The 27,399-nt window shown below is 37.1% G+C and overlaps 1 protein-coding gene across 1 annotated transcript in view; it reads right to left on the reverse strand.

The window, feature by feature from the left end:
- Window positions 1-2,680: 2,680 nt before the first annotated feature.
- Window positions 2,681-27,399, reverse strand: part of nlk2 (nemo-like kinase, type 2) — a 74,573-nt gene continuing 49,854 nt past the window's right edge. Inside the window, exons 4-11 of the mRNA XM_039662917.2 lie at window positions 26,024-26,130; window positions 25,427-25,512; window positions 23,348-23,557; window positions 20,954-21,055; window positions 8,841-8,927; window positions 8,195-8,393; window positions 6,732-6,825; window positions 2,681-5,583 (exon numbers count right to left, since the gene is read on the reverse strand). Coding sequence (XP_039518851.1) covers window positions 5,529-5,583; window positions 6,732-6,825; window positions 8,195-8,393; window positions 8,841-8,927; window positions 20,954-21,055; window positions 23,348-23,557; window positions 25,427-25,512; window positions 26,024-26,130 — 940 coding nt within the window. The 3' untranslated portion in view covers window positions 2,681-5,528. The remainder of the gene's footprint in view (window positions 5,584-6,731; window positions 6,826-8,194; window positions 8,394-8,840; window positions 8,928-20,953; window positions 21,056-23,347; window positions 23,558-25,426; window positions 25,513-26,023; window positions 26,131-27,399) is intronic.

The following is a 27,399-nucleotide window of genomic DNA, read 5'->3' on the forward strand; positions in this document are numbered from 1 at the left end:
CGCGCACCCTACGCAGAAGTATAAATTGGCCTTAAAGCGTCAGATATTGAAGCATGTCCAAATGGTTCCCAAGGCATCAGTTAAGTGACGCCTTGGGGGTGAGAATGGGCTGCTATTTTTCCAGCGTCCCCCAGCTCCTCGTTTAAGCAAAAGGTACGCTAAAACAGCATATTACATCGACGTTAAACCACGTTAACCGTGGTAACCATAGATTTTAAATACTCGACCTAGAAACTCCTGTAACTTCAGTGCCCAACCCAGTATCAAGACGTGAAATAATCATGTTGGTCCACTTTGGAAAACGTGTAGATGTCACGGTTTAACTCAAAACCATAAATAGTGCTATACTGCCCTCTTGTGTCAAATTATATTTCTATATTTATTTTTCCAACAAATAAAACCAAACCGGCAATAAAAACCCATCCAATGCATCAGTGAACTCAACAGACTCAGTGGCTCAGTTGATACAGCGTTGGTCGTCAATGGAAGAGACCCGAGTTCAAATCCCATTCTTGCTTACGTAAAATTGTTGTGATTATATCAAACAAAGTGGTTCACTTTGGAAAACGTGTAGATGTCATGGTTTAACTCCCTCAAACGCTAAACTTAAACTGAAACTTACCATAACAACCTATTGGTTTTCTTTAAACCGAGAAAAATGGGATTTTGTTTTATTGACGATCACTGAGAAATGGTCTATTATTTAAAATGCAAAAAACATTTATTATTTTCAAGGTGAAAAGGATTAAAAAAACCTTCTAAATGTGACGTTTTTAATGAAGCAGCCTAAATGGTCCACTTTGAAAAACTTTTTTTTTACGTTAAATTGTTGTCATTATATGAAACAAAGTGGCCAAAACAACATTTCTCGGTTGAAAACAGAATGGGTTCAAAGGAAATCTTTGATAAGAAGTTACAAGGAGGGTGGTCTTAACGCTTTAGATTTTCAAACTATTAACCACATTCAAACTTAACTGGATTAAGTATTGTATTTCTAACAATGGTTTACCCTGGTTTTGGATCCCTAATTTAATCTTTAAAAAATGTGGTGACCTTAAATTCTTATTATCTTGCAATTTTAAGTGCAGCAAATTACCTATTAAACTCTCAATGTTTTATAAACAAGCTCTTGAATCCTGAAAGATTGCTTTCAAACATAATTTCTCCCCACACACATGTATTATTTGGAATAATGAAAATGTACTGTGTGGTAACAAATCTCTTTTTTTCAAAGAAAGGGTGGATCAAAATATTCCTTTTGTTTATTTGTTTAGTGCTCAAGGAGACCTTCTTTCCTTTTATGATTTTATGTCTCTAAAAAGTGTTACTATTTCTGTAAGAGATTTTAATAAGGTGACTAAAAGCTTGTAAGTGTAAGATACTGTTATATTTGCCAATACACCTCTTGCATTGAGGCCTGGTTTCACAGGCAGGGCTTAGATTAAGCCAGGATTAGGCTTTAGATGCAATTATAGCTTTTCAAAAAGTGCCCTAATAAAAAAAAAAAAAACATTTCTGATGTTCATCTTGAGTTAAAACAATGACACCGACTGATCTATTTTAAGATATAAAAAATGCTGGGTTGTTTTAACCCAATATTGGGTAAAATATGGACAAACCCAGCCATTGGGTTAAAAATGTAATTTAAAAATATAACCCAATGGTTGGGTTTGTCCATATTTTACCCAAAATTGGGTTAAAACAACCCAGCATTTTTTAGAGTGAAATTGCTTTCAGCTCAAACATGCATTTTAGTCTGGGACTATTTTTAAGATTCGTCTGTGAAACCAGGAGTTCATCTTCGCTGAGAAATGTAGATTCAAAATAAGATTCATAAAACATAGTTGTGAATGAAAGATTATTTCTTACTAAATTACACTTGAAAGAGGTGTAAACCACTTTAATGAGCTGAACTTTCTGGAACATTCCCCCAGTTTTGCCATATTTCATGAAGTTTGTACTTTTTCATTGGTCACATTTAGACCTCAGCCCAACATGTTTATTGCATTAACACCTCAACAAAACCTAGCTGATACAAGAATGTTGCATGAACTTACAAACATTCATAGTTGATGAAGGTTTGTTTTACTCCAAAACACCCCATTCTCTTTGGTATGATATTCTCAAAATTGAAAACGATGGTTAATATCATAATTAACTTTAAGTACCCTCATCTAAGCTTACACCCAATCCCTTTTTATTTCCATCCTATTGGAACATCCTCTATAATTGCCATTCTGTACACTCTAAAAAAAAAGGCTGGGTTGTTTTTTAACCCAATTTTGGGTCAAATATGGACAAACCCAGCCATTGGGTTATTTTTTTTAATGACATTTTAAGCCAACGTTTGGGTTTGTTCATATTTGACCCAAAATTGGGTTAAAACAACACAACATTTTTTTTTAGAGTGTACATAAGCATATAATCATAATTTATAAAAGTTAAAAACAATAATGTGCCTGAGTGTGAGTCTGTAGCACCTTTCAGAAATAAAAACCAACATCAGCAAATTCATTTTTTAAACAGATTTCCAAATACGGGCATTTAAAGTTAACAATTCGGTGCTCAATTTAACTTGGTCATTATTTTTTGACGATGAAACATGCAGTAAAGAACATTTAAAGAAAATCTATTGCTAACTCCACGTATTTGTAAGTAAAAAAAAAAGGACAGAAACAGCTTGCTTTTTTAAATGTCAACATTTAATGAGCTTCACCACTGTACTTCAAATCTACACTCTGAAAAGAGACCGGTGATTTTTCAAAACACAGAACACATCCACAGAGTCCTTCCGGTCCCTAAGAATCATCTCCTCGGCTTTCAGGGCATAGAATTTTATGTTATGGTCACATGTGTCGTAAAATGTATTCAAATACCATTAACTCTGAGTATAAACTTCAAACCTCCTTATAAAACTCGACAGCAAGTGCAGTACTACCTTCCCCTTTTGGCCCGTTCGAACAGGCTCAGTTTGAATCCGCACGTTATCTCAGACACGCCTGCTTCTTGTACGTTCTAAAACTGCCACATATTTTGTACGTTCATCTCATCCGATGTCTCTCGGTGAAGGATGCCATGTCAATTATCTTAGGTTGTCTCGCAGGACAGGTATGCTGTGTGATCTAACAGTCAGAGAACACTGGGGTGAGAATATGGTACTTTGTACAAGGATATGATGATGGGAACCAACTCCAACCAATCGCAATTGTAATGACTTTGATTTCTTTATACAGGGTTTGATAGGAATATAAAAGTCGGAAGGGACATTCAAGTTTTAAATCTCCACATAAAAATAAAAGCGTGGAGGTAAACAACCAAGTCATTGAGAGCTCGAGAGGTAGAGACCAACAATGTGAATCCATTATATACATATACACAAACAGTTCAGTGTTTCTTTAAAGGAAATTAATAATAACAATAATTAAAAAAGGGCTCTACTTCAATACTCATATCCACAGCTCTGCAGCACACAAGACACAATTAACATAATTGGTTATGTGTTTTTGTTTGTTTTTGTACTTATACTGTTTTGGATTATTTCTTTGTCTACACTTTCTAGTGCAGGGGGAAAATAAAAAGGAGAAAAGAGAGAGAGAGATAGAGAGAGAGAGAGAGAGAAAAATATGTACAATTATATGCAAGTCTCAAAAATAAAATAAAATTTCACAGCCCCAAAAAATGTGTAGGCTAACTGAACTTCTATACAGCAGTATTACATAGTTGTTGTTTTTGTTTTTTTTTGTTTGGCGATTTTTTTTGAATGTCGTTTGTTTAAGTTTTTTGTAGATTTTGTGTTTCTATTGAAATCTACCTGCTACTCGCTTATTTACATACCATACTCAGTGGATCATGGGAAAGCATGCCATAGCACATTGAGGAAGAAATAAAAATAATTATCTAAAAATATATTAAATATTTTCCATTTGTTTACTTTTAGTAAGAGATTGCAGAAAGCATTATGGGGAACTTAAGCATGGTACAGTGAGTGAAAACGACTTCCAATTGCTTTCCAGACACACAACCTATGCCCTTCCCAGGCACCCTTTTCAGATCCATCCTCTCCACAAGTCTTTCAACAGAAAAATAGCTTTTGAAGGGGGGGTCAAAGAAGACGACACTGAACTGACATACACAGCGTGATGCCACAGTCAGTTATAAACATGCACGGGTCCACACATGCACTCACAATGGCGTTCATCACTTGTCTTCAAGGACAAGGTTTGGTAATATACCATTGCAATTAAGGAATGATTTGGTTGACCAACACTTCAACCAATTATTTATCTAATTTCTTAGATTTTTTTTAGTTTTTAGGCTTTTAATTTGGTTTGCATGCTATTCTAGGTACTCCATCAGGGAGAGCAGGGTTCGAAGGTCATCTGAGAACAACCACCCTATTATGTCGCTACATGCTAGTTGGGTTTTCAGTCTTGGTAGGAGACGAGCACTTGCAAGATTTCTGGACACACACACACACACACCAAGTCTCCTTTGCTTCAAATAAACCCTTTATGCACGAGCATTTCGTTTTCGAGCCAACGTCGCATGCTTTGGATCCTCAACCGCTGTGCCGTTCAGTAACTCACCCACCCGAAGTACTAAATACTGACATCACATCCACATCACCTATGAAACAGTATCTATGAATCAGTATCTCTGCCAAGTGCTGCGCTAAAGAATACTGATTTGCTTTTACTGACGAAAGTTGAATATGAGAAGGAAAGCGAGATGCGAACAAAGATAGATCGATAGAGAAAGAAAGGATAGAGAAAGAGCGCAGATGACAGCACAGATGGAAGAAAGTCATAAAAATCACACCGCCGTTGCAGGAAATAAACGCAATGAGCAGCTCACTCGAGCCGAACGAGTGGTCACAGTTCTTACGAGGGCCGTCGCTAAAATTGACATGGCCCGGGACAAATTTATGTGGGTTGGCCTAATGAATATGCTATTACCGAAGACCTTTAGGGCTGGCCCTGGTTTTCAGTAAGGTTCTAGCATGAGCAAAACAAAAAAACAAAAAAAAAACACCAACGAAATCTTTCCATACTACATGAAGCACTGCACTTTCTGTTTCCATGAATAAATAAAGCATGATTTACTCGCACACATAGTCGTGAAGAGTTTTCCTTCAGGGATACGGCGCAGATTCTGCTGCCCTGCTGTTTAAAATACATTCAAGTCCACAGGGGTCGACTTCGTCTGCCGAAAGTATGGGTTCACGAGCGCGAACCTTCAGTATACTACTACAGAGCAGTGGGTATGTACGAACGGACCCCCCGTGACCAGGCCCACCCTTCCCGTGTCCCGCTTGAACTCATCAGCAGTGGTTGCTTCTATGAACTCCCATTTAGTAAGTATTACAGTACACACACACACATCAGCGACATGGCTAGTCCTAGACTCCAGTGCAATGCTACGCAGGTTTGGGGAAGCCTGGGGATCAGTAGTCCGTGGGGGACGAGGGTGGACGCGGGAGGGACGTCCTCCGCCGCTGTTATCAACGCCGTCTTCTCCGCCGTCCTCAGCTACTCCCAAACTAGAGGAGATGGAGGCATTTCAGAGGGCTGAGCTACTGTCGAGCTGTGGACAGAAAGAAAGAAAGAAAGAAAGAAAGAAAGAAAGAAAGAAAGAAAGAAAGAAAGAAAGAAAGAAAGAAAGAAAGAAAGAAAGAAAGAAAGAGAAAGAAAGAAAGAAAGAAAGAAAGAAAGAAAGAAAGAAAGAAAGAAAGAAAGAGAAAGAAAGAAAGAAAGAAAGAAAGAAAGAAAGAAAGAAAGAAAGAAAGAAAGAAAGAAAGAAAGAAAGAAAGAAAGAGAAAGAAAGAAAGAAAGAAAGAAAGAAAGAAAGAAAGAAAGAAAGAAAGAAAGAAAGAAAGAAAGAAAGAAAGGGGTTTGTTATGTTTTGTTTTAAGATAAGGTGATGTCTCCATCTAGTGTTGAGACACTGGAAAATAAGATAATAAATAAAATAATATACTTGAAAAGCACTAGATTCATCAGGATATCTAAAGTAATAGTTGGAAAATACATTAAACACTCTTTTATGTCAAAAGTTTGCCTAAATATGAAATAATTGCTTGTTGGCAATGGCAACTTCAAGTCTGTTAAGACTAAGGTTAGGAACATTGAAATGAAGGTGAATCTCACAAAATTTAAATAAAAAGTATATTTGAAGAGTTCAGATGCAAAAGCCTCTAAGTGCCATTTGAAATTTTCTTCTAGAATGATCATTTTTTATCAAGCTTGTATATTTAAGTTCAGTGATTTCACTTAAATGGCAATGATAATTACCTATTAATTGTTATTTAAGTGAAATTACTGAACTTAAATATACAAGTTTGATAAAAATCATCATTAAAGAAGAAAATTTCAAAAGGCATTTAGAGGCTTTTGCATCTGAACTCTTCATTTATAATAAAATAAATTCTTTGCACTGTTATATTATTTTCATAAAACTGATCACGCTCACAATTATCAGCGGCTCTTGTAATGTGAAAAATAATAATATTTATTATTATCTAAAAAAAAAAATATATATATATATATATATATATATATATTAAATACAAATGAATTATATATTATTTAAATCAGTATATCTAAAATCTTTATGAACCGACACTTTTTGGAAAAGCTTTTTTTTTTTTTTTTTTTGTAAATATGACCTGAACATTTGATCTTGAGATTCACCCATAAAATGAAAGAGTATGAACAAAAAAAGGGAGGACTCACCTGATAAAGCTTTTGAAGGCAGCGGATTGGGGGTTGATACACAGTGGTACCCGATTCCCCTTCTGCTGTTCCAGGATGAACTGATGAATGATCTCTATAGTGAGGGAAAAAGAGGAAGGATGATGAGAAATAAGCAATAATAACAGGTTGCAGTTGTAAATAATAACAGTTTAAAAGTTACATGCAACCATGGTTCAAAATTTCTTCCTGTGCTCATGTCGAAGAAAATATGGGTTTGGAATAACATGAGTGTGAGTAAAATGATGACAGATTTTTTTGACGGAGGAGAACACAGTTGAGCAAACTCGTTATTTTTGGGTGTTTTTTTGCACACAAAAGATATTCTTGTCACTTCATTAAAATTAAGGTTGAACCACTGTAGTCACATGGACTATTTTAACCACATCTTTACTACCTTTCTGGGCCTTGAAAGTGGTAATAACGTTGCAGTCTATGGGGGGGTCAGAAAGCTCTTGGATTTGATCAAAATATCTTCATTTGTGGTCTGAAGATGAAAGGTCTTTGGAACGTCATGAGGGTGAGTAATTAATGACTGGAACTTAATTTTTGGCTGAACCAACAAGTATACAGCAAGCTAAACCTGTTTACCTGTTAAAGGCATAGTTTAAACAAAAATGACAAGTTTGTCATTCCCTGTAACAAAGAAGGTGGAGCGATGTAACTGGCTTGGATGACACTCTTTACAGAGTAGGACTCCAAATCTAAACTATGAACGAAGTGAAGATCTATTTTAGCAGTAAAATTTCAGGTCAAAGAGTTGATTTTGAAGGAATATGCCACAGGCAGACTAATATCTGTAATATCTTCTAAAACGCTGCACTCTTTAATTTAGTAGACGAGCTGTTAAGCTTAAACCAGCTCTGGCAACGTGGAAACTCGTGTGCCGATCCAAAAGGGGTTCCCCTCGCTTTCCAAACACGGCTGCCTACCCTAAAGCTCTTTTTAGGTCTCTAGGCGGTCGGCTCCATCCGCACCGATTAATCCTCCAGTGGAAACACGTTGCACACAGGATGGAGGATGAGGAGGGAGGGTGAAGGGCAGAGTTATTTTGAGCCGACAGCACAGTAAGCCTGCTTTTAGCGACAGACTCTCACTAATACCCACTGACAGTGGAAGGCAAGCACAGATCCAGGGGCCCCGAATGAAGGGTGAAAACAAGGCAGAAAAACAACAGGAGCAGCAGGGGATCTGGAGCAGGAGACGCCCAGCAAGACTTTTGATTAACATGCAGTGACATGATGGGCCTATTCTCTCAAATAGGTCCAATTAAGACCTTTAGTTCTTACATTGGTCGTTTTTACAAACCGAAGGTGGATCAGGATAAAAGTGTAGATTAATAGAGGAACAATTGGCTCACGTGTAGTGTAAAATGCACTGTGATCAGCACAATGCGTAATAGAGCTGAATGAATCACCATCAACAGGGGAGAGGGTCGCGCTAACCTTTGACCTGCCGAACTGACGTCAGGTTCTTTTCAAAGCCGTCGTCAAACTTGGGGTTGGTGACAGGCTCAAAGTCACTGGTGTAGACGCGGCCAGAGGATGTGGTGTAGCAGCATTTGCACATGCAGGTGTGGTAGCGCAGACGCCCCTCGTCCAGATACGGGTGCGCCAGGGCGTCCTTCGCAGAGATCCGCTTCGACTGGATTGGGGAACAGAATTGCTCTGATTTGCAAATTTCCTTTTCAAAATCTATTTTACTGATATTTTTTAAATTGAAAATAAAATGTTTATATTACAAATTAATATAAATTATATAAAATATTTTGAATTATTAATAACAGAAAAAAAGTTTCATTTTAATAATCTATAAAAAATCATATTATTTTATTTAATATTTTGTATATCAAAAAATATATACTCTACATAATAAAATTTCATTTTAATAATATAGAAATACATGTATTAATTTACTTATATTTTAAAATGAAATGACATATTATATATACACTGTATATATTAACTTAAATAATAAATGTAGCCATTTTAATATAATTTTAAACAAAATAGCTCTCTAGATAAAAAAAAATTATATATATATGGTCTTGTAATCTTAAGTTTAAGAGAATAGAGTATCAAGAACACTTACTGGGTCAAAGACCAACATCCTGCAGAGGAGGTGAACGGCCTCATGGGTTGCTTGACTGGATAGAGTATACAGGACAGGAAGTGAAGGCTGCAGAAACAGGAAATTGTATAAATATTTGTTATTTTACCAACCTTGTACATATTCAGATATAGGCAGAAACAAACAACTGCAGTATGTATCAATGATTCAATATTTGGAGGGACTACAAGTACATTTTTTTGGGGGGGAAAGCATTTAAACCATGAAAATACATTAATTTGATCAAACAAATGTGAAAATGCATGTGTAAAGTGTGAGAATGAACATGATTTAGAAACGTGGCTAGCTATTAGCATCTTCATCTTGTCCTGAGAAGTCAAAACATACAAACAGCTTCTACTAAGCATGTCGACCCCGGTCATGTGAGTCTCAGCAGCCGTTCAGCTGCACGCAACAATCTCAAGCATTCAAAACATTCCTCCCAGTAGCACATGATTCTTGCGCCAGTAGCCACATACTTATCTGAGGATGTGGGACAGCGGAGACAATGAGCTGGGATATTTTTAACCACGTCTAATTATCTCCTCCGCCCACCTTCCCTCCATCCCAAGCCCCCCCCAGCTGACTCGCCAAAGAGTTGATTGAAAAAGCCCACCGGTAATTGCTTGTTTTCCCTGGTTAGGTTCTTTGAGCTGAGAACAGATGTGAACTATGGCTGGTGATTCACCCTTTAAAAAGGGATGACGTGTCGTCAGGGCTGACTGTATTGCTGATGGAGGTGAAGGTGTCGGACGAGAGATGGAGGAAGAGGATGCAAAAGGAATGAATTCTTTCAGCCATAACTACAGCCAAGCGGAAACGAGGTGCGCTATTACTTTAAGTGATCAGACCTTCATTGAAGGAATCTGAGTCATATCTAGGGACTAGAATACCAGGAAGACTTAAAGGTTGGCAACATCTCAGAACATCACAAAAACGGCATAGCAACAAGCAGCCTTAGCAACTGAATGCAAAACTTACAGAAACTGCCCAAAACACACTAAAGTGACATATATAGACCATTTCACAAGATGCGAACAACACTGGTACAGAAGCACTTCCTGTTTCAGTTTGTAACTGTTTTCTTTATTTCACATGTAAAGAAAACATCTTAAAGATGTTTGTTTAACTTTTTGATTCAGTTTTAAATGTTCTGTTGGTTGTATTTTATCCCAGCTTTTATGTAGTGTTAAAAAACTGAAACAGGAAGTGCTTCTGGACCAGTGTTGTTTACATTTTGTGAAATGGTCTATATATATATATATATATATATATATATTAAAAAAAATCCCCCCATTCTATTACCTAATTATGATGTCAATAAATACTACTAATAATAATGTGACCCTGGACCACAAAACAAGTCACATGGTTATATTTTTGGAATTGAGATTTATACATCACTTGAAAGCTGAATAAATAAGATTTCCATTGATGTATGGTTTGTTAGGAGAGGACAATATTTAGAATAAAATAAATATTTAATGAATCTGAGTGTGCAAAACAAATCTAAACATTGAGAAAAATCACCTTTAAAGTTGTTCATTTATGTTTGTGATTGTGCTGCATTCACTTTACAAAAATAAATGTTTTAAATATTTAGGGTATAGGAAATTTACAAAATATCTTCATGGAACATGATCTTTACTTAATATCCTCATGATTTTTGGCATAAAAGTAAAATCGATAATTTTGAGCCATTTAATGTATTGTTGGCTATTGCTGCAAATTTACCCGTGCTACTTGTGGCTGGTTTTGTGTTCCAGGGTCACATAATACATTTAATAAAATGCCAATAATACTGAAATCTTTTAAAAAATAAAGAAAAATATACTAAATAAAATAATAAATGTTTACAAAATACAAAGAATCACATTAACTTCAGTTTCATAGTTTGTGATCAGAAGTCTTTGACTAAGTTTGACAAAAAAATAAAGTACAAACTGGAACATTGTGAAATATTACAATTTAAAATAACTATTTTCTATTTGAACATATTTTAAAATGTAATTTATTCTTGTGATGGCAACACTGAATTTTCAGAATCATTACTCCAGTCTTTCAGTGTCTCATTATTATCAATGTTAAAAACAGTTGTGCTGCTTAAATATATATATATATATATATATATATATATATATATATATATATATATATATATATATATATATATATACAGTATATATAAATATTAAATATATAAATATAAAGTTGCCTACTGATCCTAAACTTCAGAATGGTAGTGTTTGTTCTACTCACTTAAAAGAACCAACACATAAGAGTCATTTATATTGGGAATCAGTCCACATTTGCAGAGCAGTGCAGATTTGATTCAATAAAAAAGAAATTCATTCGGGAATGCCATATGTTTCTGAAACACTAAAAGAATCTGCTCCCTATTTATGTCGGAGCACGTGTGCCAACCTCTGACAAATCTGAAAGATTATCAAATGATGGGCGTTTGAACCCAGTGGGTCAGCGTCTGTGTGGGCCGAGCCGAAACTATGCCTGTGCGATTATGAGTCAAGTAGCATGCAGGGTGCAGTGATGTACCAACGTGGAGGGGTTGCGTGAGCGTACGTGAGTAAGGAACCACAGTGGACAAGTTTTTGGTGAGTAGTTGGCTGTAGCGTGTGTGTACAATCATGGCCTCTGGGGTGGTGTGATCGTGTGCTGGAGAATTAGGCAGTATTAGCTCAGGATTAAAGTGGAATGTGGAGTCAGGCAGTTAAGGGAGGGAAAGGGCCTCTCCCTATCCCATGATTCAATGCTCAATTAGACAAAATGATGAGTCAGGAAGATTGATACATGACATCATCAGCCTAGGCTTTCAGTCATCCCAAGCATGCAGGCAGCACATGTTCCCGCCCTCACATTTCTGACAGTGGGAGCTATGGACTGAGCGAATTTGCTACCTTAAATCCTTGACAAGCTTGTGGAGTTAGACAGGTCACACTTTTAGACCTTACACATAGAACCTGACTGAATCTTGAGCCAGTATCAGTGGTTTGAGCATCAGTGTGTAAGTGACAGGTGAGTTAGTTTTATTTGTGTAGTGTTTTTACTCAAATGATAACAAATTGTATATACACACAAAGCTGCTGTAATGAAATAAACCTTGATATTACACAATATTTACTGAGCTCCAGAAATGTGTATATTAAACGAAAACAGAATTATTTTACAGAATATTTAATAAAAATTCACAAAAAAAAGTTTTAAAAATGTGTTGTTTATTAAAAGAAGATGAATGAAAATTCATAAAATTCAAAGAAAATGTAGTTAATTTGTAAATAATGTAAAAATATCTTTGCATAACCATTCAAAACTTTGGGGCCGGTAAGATTTTTTAAATGTTTTTGAAAGATCTCATGTCAAAAATAAAGTTCAAATACAGTACAAATATTATTATGATTTAAATCAACTGTTTTCCATTTTTAAATCTAATTTATTCATGTGATGGCAAAGTTGAATTTTAATTCTAATTTGCTGATTTACTGCTCAAGAAAAAACACATCTCATTATTATCAATGTGAAAGACTGTTGTGCTGCTTAATCTTGTTTTCTAAAACAAAAAAGGATACTTATACACATTTTCAAGATATTTTGATGAATAGAATGAATTGTATTATTATAAATCATTATAACGTCGCTTTTGATCAATTTAACATTCTTGCTGAATAAAAGTGGTAAAGTCATTTTAAAAAATCTAAATGATTGTCACAAAAACAGCCAAGTTTATCCTCTTCCTGGCTGGTGACACAAGCCCAGGCCGCGACTATGGGTAGAAGGAGGAGGAGGTGCGTGTCATGAGAAGGTTGAGAAACAAGCCTCGGCTTCCTGTGAAGCGGTGCCCGGCTCTCTGGCCCAGCTAAACCCCCAGCAACACTCAGCGACAGGTGCAGGCTGCAGCGTTCCCCAACCGGCCCAACGTTCCTCCATAATCTCCCCCCACTCGCTGCGGCTGTGTGGTCAGGGCCATCTCTCCCCAGTCTCACAAACAAGCCATTGATCATCCTGGCAGCAAAACAACACAAAGCCCTTCAGGCCCACAAGTGCAGAGAGAGCAGACCAAGCGAGGACCGAGAGGTGTCTGTTTGTTTATTTTTTGTAGTTAACATACTAAAAAAAAAGCAGGGCACATTTCCTATAGGCACAAGAGGGGGAGCTGATATAGAAGCAGGCCATTAAAGAGCGAACGCTGACAGAGAAAACAGTGATTGCAGAGAACGCTGAGCAGCAGAGCAGTTAACAGACTGCCTTCTGTATACTTCGACAGGCAGAATCTGAACAGTGTGTGTGTGTGTAATAGATATTGGGTCTCATTCACTAATGCCAAGCGCTCACCACAAGACTGAAGCTTGTCGCCCTGCACACATTTAACCCTTAAATACGAGTCTTTCTTACACATATTCTCAAAAGTATCACTCTCAATCTTCAAAATCAATATTTGGCTTGTTCACCAGATCCACCATCAAGTGATAGCAACACTAATATCACGCTCTTATTCATGCAAATGCTTAAATTAAACCATTCAAGTGCAATAAGACACAAAAGAGAATGCAGTACTCCTATCTGTGCGACACGCACATAAACATACAATCGTGCGCACAGAAAGCCGTTTCAGACAGCGTGCTCACCAAAAAGTATGCCAAAAGTATGCCCGTAGAACAATAATTTTTTTGTGCATTTTTGACTGGGCCAATAGAAAAAAAATCTTAACACTGAGCTCTGATATATTAAAGGGATAGTTCACTTTGAAATTAATTTTGATATGTTTTAGCTTCCCTCAAGGGCATCCAAGATGTAGGTGTCTTTGTTTCCACAGTATTTTCAATTTTGAAATTTTTAGGTCAAACCGTTCTTGTCTGTCAGTCATATAATGGAGGTTTATGGGGTCCACCTCAAAGAGCATGCACAGAGAAGTCCAAATTAAACATGATTTAATGACTTGTACACATTGATGGCCTAAGACACGAAACGAGCGGTTTGTGTGAGAAAACAAACAGTATTTATATAATTTTTACCTCTTGTAACCACAGCCACGTACAAATGATGTGAAGGCACGGGCGCTTCGGTCTGCGCAAGCGGGAAGTATCGGAAGTGATCTCTTGCGCGGTTGTGAAAGAAAAAAAATCAACGTTGTCTGTTGATATATCGAAATCATCTTCCATTGCAATTTCCTGTATATCTAAATATGTTTATATCTTCACAGTGAAGGGTAACACTTCTGAAATCTCTGTGTAAACAATGAGTGACGTACACGCGCGAGAAATCACTTCCGGGGCTTTCCGGCGCTTGGCTGTGATTACAAGAGGTAAAAACGATATAAATACTGTTAGTTTTCTCTCACAAACCGCTCGTTTCGTGTCTTAGGCCATCAATGTGTACTTACATTTACGAGTCATTAAATCATGTTTAATTTGGACTTCTCTGTGCATGCTCTTTGACGTGGACCCCATATACCTCCATTATATGACTGACAGACAAGAATGGTTTGACCTAAAAATATCAAAATTGAAAATACTGTGGAAACAAAGACACCTACATCTTGGATGCACTTGAGGTAAGCTAAAACATATCAAAGATTAATTTCAAAGTGAACTATCCCTTTAAAGGGCACAGGTAAATGTGACATTTATTATAATGGGTTTATGTGACGATTGTTTTAAGTTCACATAAATTAAAAGTTGTTACAAATATTTTAAATAAAATTGAATGTAAAATGACTACAATAATAATGTTAGGTGTTATTAATTGTGATAAACTATAGAAAAATGTGTGATTAATTTGTTATTTTTAAATTGATAGACAGCACTATGCAATTTTGTGTGAAAACCTTTTCTGTGCACATAAGTAAAAACACATGTAGATGTTAGATGTTATTCAATGAGAGCCATTTTGAGAAAAATAAGGAAAGGGTAAGAGAAAAAAGAGAGAGAGAAAGAAAACAAGGCAGAGAAGTGGTGCTTTTTAAAGCAGAGTGGCACTCTGGGATAGAATAACATTCACGCAGGGCAGAGGTGTAACTCTTCCACCTCTTAAAAACTCACAGTCAGGCTGTGAGAAAGCATATTTGTTTCCGGTTTCAGCTTGAATGGTAGCACTTAGCGCTGGTTTGCGAGCGGAAGTGGAGACATTGTTGAAGACCGTATCTCTCAGATGCACTCAGAAATTAATCTGGCTAAGTGTTAGGGCCGATACGGTGAGGATGAAGATCCCTAAAGCCCCTGAAGGATCTCCTTTCAAAACAGCCTAAATCAGATCCTCTCTATTTATAGCACAGGAATGGGACACATGTCTGAGGCCTCCCACATTGATGCAAACATCAAGATGTACACACTAATGACTGGTCTTTAAAATTAAAATTGGGGAGCTGTGAAAGTGTCACCACGTCAAAACAATGTCTGTATCTTTGGCAAGAGAGCAGAACTTCATTTTTATTCGATAAGAGGAACATTACAGCCATAGCCTCTCTAATGAGGTCAAGGACACCTTTAATTTATGAGTGCAACATTAAATGAACATTTTTATAATATGAATATTAATGTTAGTAAGAATATTATTATATTACAAACTAGAATATTAATATGATATAATACTAATACTATTTTTTGACATTTTACTTGAAAACAAGACACTGAAAAGTTGCATCCACTACATTTAAAATAATTAAATAAATACTTTAATTTAAACGAATAAATATAAATATATAAAATGTTAGTACAAATATTAATAATCTTTAAACATTTTAAATAAATATTTATTTTTCTCATAGGGAAAATTAAATAAAAGTGCGTTATTATACATATGCCTCCTATATTCTATAACTAATTTTTACTGAAAAAAAGACAATTTCAACTAATACGCAAACCTTTATACAATATTATATATTAAATAAATGTATTATATTATTTTGTGACATTGTTTTCCAAATATGTATATGTATAGTTAAATAAGTTATATATACACATATATATACACACACACACATATATATATCCTTAGCATACTTTCCATCCCTCTTGTATTTATGTATTGGACAGGAAATAGCCAATGATTCATCAGTTGAGTAGCATGAATTTGCTAAACCCCAGTGCCTGCCTCAATAACCGAACACGGGTTATTACGTGGTGCTGTCGCACAGAGAGGGTAAAATAAAACGAACGCCATCTGTTAGCAGGTGCCACGGAGTTCAGTTTGGGGCAGACATCAGGCTACACGGCCCCTGGTGACCGACGTGGTAGGGGCCACATCTGCTCCGGCTCTGCACACGGTCAGCATGCAAGACCCCCTAAAGCCATTAAACAATACCCCTTTTGCTCATTCTCCCGGCTTTTTAAAAGCCTTTACTGTAAGCCCACCCAGCACTGGGGTCATCACTTTCTGACCCGAGTGTGTGTGCGTGTCCTGTGAGAGCGAGCGTGTAGCCGGAAATCTGATCTGATCATGTTGCTTCTCTGCTAAGGCAGAAAAATCAGCATGGACCCGACACAGCACTCAGGTGGTGACTTACTACAAAGCAGAGGAAAGTTTTATTGAGCAGAGGTGGCACTTGCATAATCAACTGCAAGTATCAATATTGCCAAAGATGTTTCTTCTACCTAGGTTTGCGATCTGAACAGGTCTTCACTCGAATGCAAACAAAACAAACATACATTCAATTCACAGCACAACCAAATGACTCTTGAATAGTTTCTTTAAATGAATCAGTCAAAAAGATTCATCAGAAGTCATCAATTTTAATCAATCTAACATATAAATCTATCCAGGCATTTACCAAATCAACATCGGACACACTTACTGACAGGGTGTTTATATGAAAAATAGTTTAAGGCATTCACAAAAGGGTTTTTGATGTAAAAAAGAAAAAAAAATGATGTAAAAAAGAGTTATGTAGCACAGGCTTTTTATATATGATAAAAAGCAAAAATAAATATGATATAAAATAGAAATATTATTATATTATTGCAGCAACCACATTCAGGCGAGTTACAACTACAAAACATTTGAATGGGCAGAGGTTGCACTCAATTGCAAGTATCAATTCTGTCCAATATGATTAATAATACGATTAGTATTATTATATTTTTGATACACTATAATAATAATACTTTAGATTATTCAATATATTATCATATTATTCAATAATAGTATGTTTTTTTTATTTGATCTTATTCTTATGAAGCGCTTTGAGATGCTACTTTTAAAGGCACTATAGAAAATAACATTTATTATTATAGTAATTTTCTTTTTTGGGTGAGCTAAACAGGTCAACTGTAATTTCACGTCGACTTAATACAAAAGTCTGCATGTAATCTCAAAATCGAATTTATTGTTGCTAAGGAAGAAAAAACACATATTAAAGAGATCTTCTAGGAAAACTCCTTAGCAAGAGTTCATTTGTCAACCAATTTGGCCTTTCCTTTAAAATTGGTTGACCAAGCACTCTTGCTGATTAAGCTTTAAAAAGCTTGGTAAGGACATAGAGACACTAGCATCCAAAACACAACATACACCGATCTTTTAATAGGGCAAAACCTCTCACTTCCTTTCCACTCTGTCTTTAAGTGATGGCTAAGGTATAGGGTCTCTTTATATCCTCCCACTCCAGCGGAGGCTAAAAGCTTCCTCTCTTTCTAGTAATGGTAAGAGCCTTGCAAAATTAATAGAAGTAATGAGGTCCCCTGTGGAGGCAGCCAAGTTGATCTTGAGAGTCAGACCTCTTTTTAGATCTCTCAAGTCCTGCTTTCTCTTGGACAGATCTCGACTCGTTCTTCCTCCACCTATCCACTCAGCCAAATCCTGAGCGACTGTCTCTATCTCGAGCCAGGGCATGAAAGCATACCGCATCTCACAACACAAGTGTGTTCAACACAGAAATGCCTCTGCAAGACTCTCTGGAGATCAGCTCCTCTTGCTGCCATTTTTTTTTAACTCAAAAGCCATCTTGATAAGCTATTCACCTTCACAAAAAGTGGAGGAGGAGGTCTGGTGTGCCATGTTAACCAGTCATTAAGACTCAAACACTGACTCGGATCGTAAAGCCAGCGCACTCATCTAAACGTACTTCATTGCCTTGACTTCTCCAACCTTCACCCATTAAATGTGGACTAAAAGCAGTTATCTATAGAGAACAAAACGTATATATATGCGGGTCTCATGTACTGTTATCTGAGAGCACAGCCGAATACACTCAAAGATCACATGCAGAGAGAGAGAGAGAGAGAGAGAGGGAGAGAGAGACGCATTTCAGACAGAGCTCAAACACAAAATTGATTCCTCTTTCAAGCTTTTTTACTAAAGCTTGAACACACACATACAGAGAACATGTCAAAATACTCGTCCCGGAATGTCCTCTCTTGGTTATGTCATAAGTGAACAGTTGAGAAAGAAACCGGATGTGTGTCAGTAGTATTTTTGGTCCGTGCATTCGGTCTTAAAGTGACGGCAACCTAATATTCCAGACTGATCTCATGAAATGGCGTATGACACGCCAATTCGTATTTCCATTTTTGGTGTGCTATCAACACGCATAATCGCTTTTCAGCGTGTTTATCAACGCTGTTGACTTAACGTTACATTACTGTATATATAAATATATGACCTACCCGTCACTGGGGTTAATACCATTTATGAATCTTCCCCTACCATCCTAGGAAAAAAAAATTCGCTCCCCAGATGTAGATCTACATTTTGCTTTGTTTCGCTCTGACATTTAACGGCGTGTACATACACGCGGAATCACTCGGACATTAATGGCGTAGACATACACGCATACACACGGATAGCTCAAAATGCGTGTAGATAACACGCCACTTGACTTGAAAGTGCCGTGTATGTTTACGCAAAAGTCATGATGAATGTTAATAAAATAAAAACCATGTGCTAGAGAAAAGAAGATAGTGAGGAGAGCAGTCAGGAGGAAAGTGATTATATCAGCTTGTAGGATAAGGGTCTGTTCACATATCGCGTCTTTTTTGCGCAAGAGTTCGTTATTTCAAATGTAGGCGCGCTGTATGCACGGTCATAATGGAAGCGACGCGTCCGCGCCCCATCGAGATAAAAACATCTCAACTTTTCAGAATGCCGCAAACGCACCATAAGCGCACAGTAGGTCACGTGACAAGAACCAACCGGAGCGCAACCGCCCTAGCGCTTTGGAAAAAGGAGGATGCGGCTCGCCCAGCGTTTTCTACGCGTTTTTAGGCGCTATATGTGAATCCGGCATACTACGAACAAATATGTAGTATGATCAGAGTCCAGTTCACAAACAAATGACTCCTACAAACGGTTTCTTTGAATTAGCAAAAAAGATTCACACGTCACCAGTTTCAATCAGTCTAACAATTAGTCACTGAAACGGTCATAGCAGTTAACATACGGACAGGTTTACTTGACAATGAGTTGTTTAAGATAGATCTTCAAATAAAAATTAGTAATATAATAAAAAAGCAATATAATAAAAAGGTATGTTACATAGCATGACATATTTGTAAATAAAATATTTATATAAAAACTGAACTTTTGGAAAAAACTGACTCAGAGACTGAGACACATGATCAGACACGTAGAGGAGTTTCATCACAATACCCCGCAGACCCATCAGAGACCCCTGTTCTTTCAGTCTCCAAAGCCTGTTACATATAACAGGAAGCTCAGCTGATTAACATGATTAAAACATCCTGTTCTAGGGCCCGTCGACCACACACAGGAGGCAGCGTCGAGTGACAAGGTCAGCCAAATGTCAGTATGAGTGTGTGTGAGTAACTGGCAGGGATTATACTGGTGAATGTTGACCAGAGAAACAAGTGCCTCTTTACATAGAGAGCTAAATGGTAAAGACTTTCTCTAGTCTAGCAGGTGCGAGTCTGTATGTGTGTGTGCAAAGAAGGCAGGCTTCTTGGTGAGCAGCCAGGCATCAGGTCGATGCAAAGCAGGAAGCAGAGGTCCACAGCCCTTGCGCTGCAGTTCCTGTTCTCTGCAGGGTATCGCCTTCTCAGCGTAGCTGTCTAGAGCCACAGAGCCAACACCCAGCGCCAAATCACTCATACCCCCACACAAACACACACATATTCACACTCAAAATGTACTCAAAACCATCAGCCTTTCAGCTTTTTTAAATTACCAAAAGGCACCATTTCTAACCTTTCATTAATTCATAAAGACGTACTGAATGGGAATACAGCAGACGATACAATCTGAAGAGCCACAATTGCACAAATATTGACTTTTGTTTAAACAGGTTTCCAGGACACGGCCCTTATCCGTCATTGGTTGGACAAACAGATAGTCCCGCCCTAGTGTCTCTGGGATAGGAGAAAGTGTTTTAAAACTTAAAAAGCCGCAGACTTCAAAATAATTATGTTATGGCCCATTAAAATGATATACCATTTAAAAATATTTAGAAATTAATTAACACGAAAATGAATTGTTGTAAGTGCTACATGCGAATTTACATTATATTATAAATCACATTATAATGTATGCTCATTTTAAAGTTTGCTAAAAATTACATTTAACAGTGTTACATTATTTGTGTTTTTACAGAATAAGTAGTGGTAATGCTGTCAGCTGATAACCAATATGGAATTGATATCATTCATCAGTATTTCTGTTTTAATATTTAGTCTAACCACTAAATTGCTGTGCACAAATATATCAATGATAGCTGTCATGGCTCTCTCTCCCTCCCTCCCTTACTCTCTCTCCTCAAATGATCAATCAGTTTGTCAGTGGATATGATGCATGGCAGGAAATGGAGAGACTGCGGGAGGGAGCCGGAGCGAGCGGAGTGCCGGGAATCCTGGAGCAAAGGCTGACGGGAAAATTCTGCGCTCCGGGGGGCAGCAAGAGCGACTCGCTTCCATAAACAAGGTGCAGGATCGGTCAATAGGTTCCGTCACTCAGCGGGAACAGCGAGTCACCATGGCAGCGCCACAGGGCCTGTTTATAATCAGGCTTCCTGGGACCGAAAATATCAGTGCAAGGGAGCATTGCACAGCATATAATCCACTAACGAGTCATAGTCCTTCATGATGCTGCTTCGAACACCTGTGCCTGCTTTTTGGAACATTGGTCGATGTCAAACTCACCTGTTTATGTGGTCCTCTCAGGATGTGAGCTCTGGCCCCCTCACACGCCGTCCTCATGGCCTCCAGAGACGGAGTCCCCAGCAGATCTGTGATCAAGTCCAGCTAGAATATAGCAAGAAAAAGAAGAGTAGATAAGTGTTGCACATTTATTATGTCTCAGAAAAAATAAAGAATATACATAATGTAAATAAATGAAAAAATAAAATAAAGTAAATAAATAAAAAATAGAAAGTCCTGATTTAAAAAAGAAATAAGTGAATTTAATAAAAGAGGAGGAGAAGGACAAAGGGACAAATGTGAGACTAGATCCATGTTCAAGATCTGTACACAAACCAGCTAGAGCAAAACCATGTTCAAGTAAATCAAATTCTTTACTGGAGAGAATTTAATGAGCCTTAAAGGGAATGTCGATGTGCTGTCGGTGCACATTCAGGGCTGAGGGGACGGGAGTTGCGCACACACACACACACAGCCAGTCCCAGAGCCTCTGACACTGCAGGGCCAGTATTATTAGAACGCATGGCTTATAATTTTCTGTGTGAAATTTTGTAAACTAAAAAGTGCATCTATAGTCATACTTCTCAAGACATTGTTTCATGTTACTCCATCATATGAGATTCTACACAAAATAGAGTCCTCCGTGTACATGCTAGAGACATGCTGTCTAAGCTGTGATGGTGCTGCACACAGCCTTCAAGGACAGAGGGCTTCTGGGTCGTGGCCACACTGGGGCTTCAGCACAACAGAGCCTTGAGCTGCCTCCACTCTCTCATTAGCATGGCTGTACTACATTTGCCAACAACAAAAAAAAAAAAACTGTCACACGCTTAACATCAGTGTGCAGGACTTTTAGTTTTCACTAATAATGTCACTAAGCTGGGAATATATTTTCCATTCAAAAACAGTAGATGATATAGCAATGGTTAATGGAAAAACGAATGGTAAGTGAAATGAGAATTAAACATAATACCATACAGATTTATTACCATAACACAATAACATCATCTCTGATAACAAATTACTTTACTTTTAAAAATTGTAATGTAGACACATGCATTTTCTGAAAAGCTGCTTTAAAAAGATATATTTGTGAAAAGCGCTATAAAAATTAAAGTGAATTGAACTGAATTGGATTGAATAAATGTATAGGTGAAAATCTTAATTAAAAGGAGTAGTTCACTTAAAAAAAAAAAAAAAAAAAAAAAAAACTTTTGCTGATAATTTACTCACCCCCATGTCATCCAAGATGTCCATTCCTTTCTTTCTTCAGTCGAAAAGAAATTAAGGTTTTTGATGAAAACATTTCAGGATTTTTCTCCATATAATTCACTTCACTGGGCACCAAACGGTTCAAGGGCCAAAAGACAGTCTCAGTGCAAACTGTTCAAAGGGCTTTAAACGATTCCAGAGGATGAATAAGGGTCTTATTCATATTCTTATTCAAGTGAAACGATCGCTCATTTAAAAAAACAAATCTTTTTTCCTGAGTCAATTAGTTAATTTGTTTGTTGAATGAACCAAATGACTCGTTCATTTTGATGAACGAGTTCGAACAGGAGAGTCAACAGGAGTTTCAACTTTATTTATTTTTTAAATTACTGATCATATCACTTGATAAGACCCTTATTCATCATCTGGAATTGTTTAAAGCCCTTTAAACAGTTTGCAGTTTGCACTGAAACTGTCTTTTGGACCAGTAAATGCATTATATGGAGAAAAATCCTGGAATGTTTTCATCAAAAAGCTTAATTTCTTTTCGACTGAAGAAAGAATGACATGGACATCTTGGATGACATGGGGGTGAGTAAATTATCAGCAACAGTTTTTTGAACTACTCCATTAAAGGTCATTAAAACTGTATTCTGCAGTTTATCTAACATATATTTTCAATAGTCACTTTTCCATTGAGGTAAAAGCCGTCAGAAGTTAAAAAAATAAATAAAAATAAAATCACAGATTCCTTAAGCATTTGTTTTGAAGGTTCTTGCTATTTAATCCATAAAATACATTGCGGTTTCTAGCCAAACCTGTTGCCCAATGTTTTGTTTACTCGCCATACTCAATTTTTGCAAGTACAGCTGAACTCGAAAATTATCCACAATCATACTGCAATGAGAGCAATTAGAAGTTTCCTTTTACAACATGTAATCCTGCATACTGTAAGTTGAGGAAAAAGTCAAAAGACACAATGTGTGTAGCATATGTTCCAAGATTAACGTGCTTAGCTGTTCTGAAATCAGAGGGCTCTATTTGGCTGATAAGAATGTTGTTCCAAGAAGAACAATAAATAATGTTGACGGGAACATGTTCTACTTGTATAAATCACATCGAGCTGTGTGAAAGGGCCAGTTCTTGCCCACAGATCGTGTGCTGAGCGTGAGCGTAGGTGAATACCTGTTGGATGGGACTCTGGGCCTGGAAGAGGATGCGTCGGCCAAGCAGCTCGGCAAAGATGCAGCCCACAGACCAGATGTCGATGGCGTTGGAATAGTGCCTGCTCCCCATCAGGATCTCTGGCGCTCTGTAGTACTGCGTCACCACCTCCTGGGTCATGTGACGCGACTCGTCCAGCTCCTCCACTCTCGCCAGGCCAAAGTCACAAATCTGTGAGCATATTACCATGATAATAAATCAAGCAATCAAAACAAAACCTCTTACTCTAGTATCTCTTCAAGCTAGCCTATAACACAATGTCCTTTGTTGCCTGTTGTCGTTTTGTTTTTATTCATTGGTTTAGGCTCAATTTTTGATTGAGCTGTATAAATAAATTGAGATTGAGAAAATTCGGTGGAGAGGCTCATTCACGTTTTAACCAAAAAGATAAACACTAAAAGCACTATAAACACAAGACCCAATTTTCCATCTTGAGCTGCTTGAGTGCTCATGGGGAATAAATAAATGAGAAAAATATCTCTGCCTTGTCTCTCCACCCTCTCTCAGAAATAAGGCACATAAGAGCCTAACACACATTACTAACAATTTACCCAAGCAGCTCCACCCAGTATATCCCAGCGGCCTAATTTCAGGCCTTCCCATAAGACAAATTTAAATGCGGCAAGTAACACTAAAACATGCACTTTATTGAAATGATTTCTTGTTTTTTTTTTTGTTTTGTTTTTTTGTTTTTTTCATCCACAGAATGAGTGACAACCTGCCATGGCGGTGCTATGTGGTTGGGTCAAAAGAGCCTGCGTTTTCCATTTTTACATCCACATATTTTGAGAGAAATCGCATAAAGAATGTTAGATGGAAATGTCAAAAGACATAAATTATGATGGAAATATATTTATAAAATAAATTCTTGGGCACTCAAAAGTTTTTTTGAATTTTGAATTACATTTTCAGTTTTCATTTTACCTTTGTTAAGTAATTTTAGTAAATTTGTATGTATTTTTTTGTGATTTTTAAAATATCCATTTAGCTTTAATTTAGATTTATATCGGTTTTAGCTTTAGTAATTTTGGTACCAAAATTGGTTTTTCATCCAATATTGATACTGTATGTATTATTTTCAGCTTTGATTATCCAAAAGAAAAGGCTTGGCATATCAGAGCTAAATAAGAGAAACATTATTTCTTTTCGGAAATGGGGATTAAGGACTAAATGAAGCAGCGCATGCTAAATGATTCCCTTTCTGTGGTCCAATAGCATAATCTATTCCCGCTCTCCCCTCAAGCGCACTTCTTATGCTGTTGGCTGAAGTCAACACGCACATACATCGAGAATTTATCTCTTTCTTTATCTCTCTCTCTCTTCCTATATCTCCCACATCACCCTTGCTTTCTCTTTTGCAGCTGAGCTTTTGCTATGGGATCCAAAATGAAGATTTATGTCAGGAACTGAGCAGATGAATCAATCCCAAGGGGACCCTGACCCCCTGGAGCCAGTGATAGTGCGCTAGTGTGTGTGTATGCTGTAGACCTGGCCTGGCCTGGATAGATATGAAGCGTCCTCGGAAGAAAGGAATTATAAAGACAGAATTCAAGGCCCATAGGCTAGAGTGTATAAAGCTAAAATAGCAGAAGAGCACAGAGACAAAAGAAGCCAGTGCAATTGAGCCTAAACAGTCAAAATCTCATATTTTTCCAACAAAAAGTATATTAAAAGCACAACTAAATGTAATGTTTATTATAGCGCTTTATGTAAAGATTGTTTATGATGTTGAAAGGCTGTTTACTCATTTCATCCTCAGAAATTGAGAAAATAATCCATTTAATAGAGACAATAGCTGCAAAAATATCTTTTTGTTGTTTCTAAATTAATTTGGAGATTCAGTGTGAAAATAATTAAATGTGATTAATTACAGAACAATTTTAATCAAATTACATCACTAATATAAACACTTATCTTAAGAGTCAGACTACTTTTCAGGGTCAATGTGCGTAAAATGTCAAAAATAATAAATTAATTTGAACAACCAAGCTGAACTGTCCGAAAAGACAACATTTACATTTTGACTAGTATTTCACTAACCTTAAGCACACAATTGCTGTTGACCAGTAGGTTACCAGGTTTAATGTCTCTATGCAAAATGCCAGCTGAGTGTAGATACTTCAATCCTGTGGACACAACATATACATCAGTCATCAAAGACATTTTGTGGACACAAACTGTATTGATATGAAGCATTTGCTGTGCAGGTTTCTTGTTTGGTTTGAAATCTAATCTAGTTTACATATAAACGGACTTGTGCCCTATGGTGGTATCATCACTCTAGGATTCAATAGAGCTTTGTGTCACTTCAAAACACTGTTATGCGTGTTTCATGTGATTCATTAGGAATAAGGTGAACTGGTCCCTTTAAAACCTGTCAGTTGTCCAACAGTAATCAAAATATGGGAAAGGAGATTGATTCTGTTTCTCCAATTACAATTCTTACACTCTTTATCTGCACTGGTTAGAATAATAGTAAGGAACATATGTGTGTAATTGTCTGCATGTTTCTCTACCCATGAGATCTTTGGTGAAAAAAGACTTGAGTGGAGAATGTGCGTGTCTGACATCTGAAGGTGAAGTTTGAAGATTTGAAATAAAGGGTATAGTGTGTGTGTGTGTGTGCGTGTATCTCACCTCTGAGGATCTGATAGAGAAAGACTTTGACGTGGTCAGAGCTCAGGGGCTGTGGAGACACGATGATCTTATGGAGGTCACTCTGCATCAATTCCGTCACCACATAACTGTGGTTATGTCAAGGAAACAACCATGCCAAAAATAACAGCAGGAAGTTCACACATACAGTACAGCAGCGCTTCGAATGATAGGCAGTTTTAGCACTCATCTAAAAACAGAGCCAATGGATAGGGAGTTCATGGGGAAGTGGAGAGGGTGAATGTGAAGAGGACTACCATTTGTCTAAAGCGCCTCTCCTAAACTAGAGCAGAAAGTCAAGAGTATTAGTCACACATTGTTACTTTTTTTTAATCTCAGATTTTACACATGCAAAATATGATGATGAGGCATCCATTATATTCCAATACCATTTGTTTAGAGCTGTTTAGTAGACTTTAGTTACAGCTTTGTGGAGTAACCAGTAACAAAAAAAAGCTGTTTTCAAAACAGTAACAAGCTACTGTATGGCAAAATGCCAGACCCTTGATCTCTAGAAAGATCTTTTCTGTCATTCATTTCATTGTCTTCATTTTAGTGCATATTTTTTTTGGATGGTTTGTGAGCCATCTACGGATGCCCTGAACCGGAAAAAAAAAAAAAAAAATCTAGCATTTCGAGATTAAATTGTGAGACAATGGCAAGCACACACACACAGCTTCTACGGAAGACTGTATTCTCATACTTTCGCCTCTCGAAATATGTTGACTTTAATCTCAAAATGTTCCGACTTTAATCTCAAAATGTTTCGACTTTAATCTCGATTTTTTTTTTTACTTTAATCTCGAAATATATTTCGACTTTAATCTCGACATTTTTCGACTTTATTCTCGAAAAGCTCGATTTTTTATTTATTTATTTTTTTTACAGATTTTTTTTTTTAAGGTTGCGGTTCAGGGCTTCCGTAGCTATCAATCAATTTTATGCAAAGTAATCATTACATAACACTACAATATATATGAGTCTATATATGAAAATTACTTTGAATATTAAGAAAACAGCAAAGTGTTTAATATATACACAGAGACAAAGGGTGTAACGCTACATATATTCTTTCCGAACGGTCATGGTACGGACGTTACGGTTCGGCGCATACGGTCAGAAGACAAATACAGTCACAGGCGATTCACACTCCAATTCAGAAGGGGACATGCATGATGATGCAAAGTTCTTTGCTAACCACCGCAACAGGGAAAAAAAAGCAGAAGAAGAGACAATCTACTGTATACACCAACCCAAAACAAGAGATCAGATGCTAGAGCGTGCTAGTAGCCTATACGCCCTCCAAAACTTCACGGAAAGGAAACTGGGACGGCAGAAAACTGCATCCTGTTTGTTTG

Source organism: Pimephales promelas, chromosome 16 (genome assembly GCF_988280905.1).
Source record: "Pimephales promelas chromosome 16, fPimPro1.hap1.1, whole genome shotgun sequence".
NCBI classification, from domain to species: Eukaryota; Metazoa; Chordata; class Actinopteri; order Cypriniformes; family Leuciscidae; genus Pimephales; species Pimephales promelas.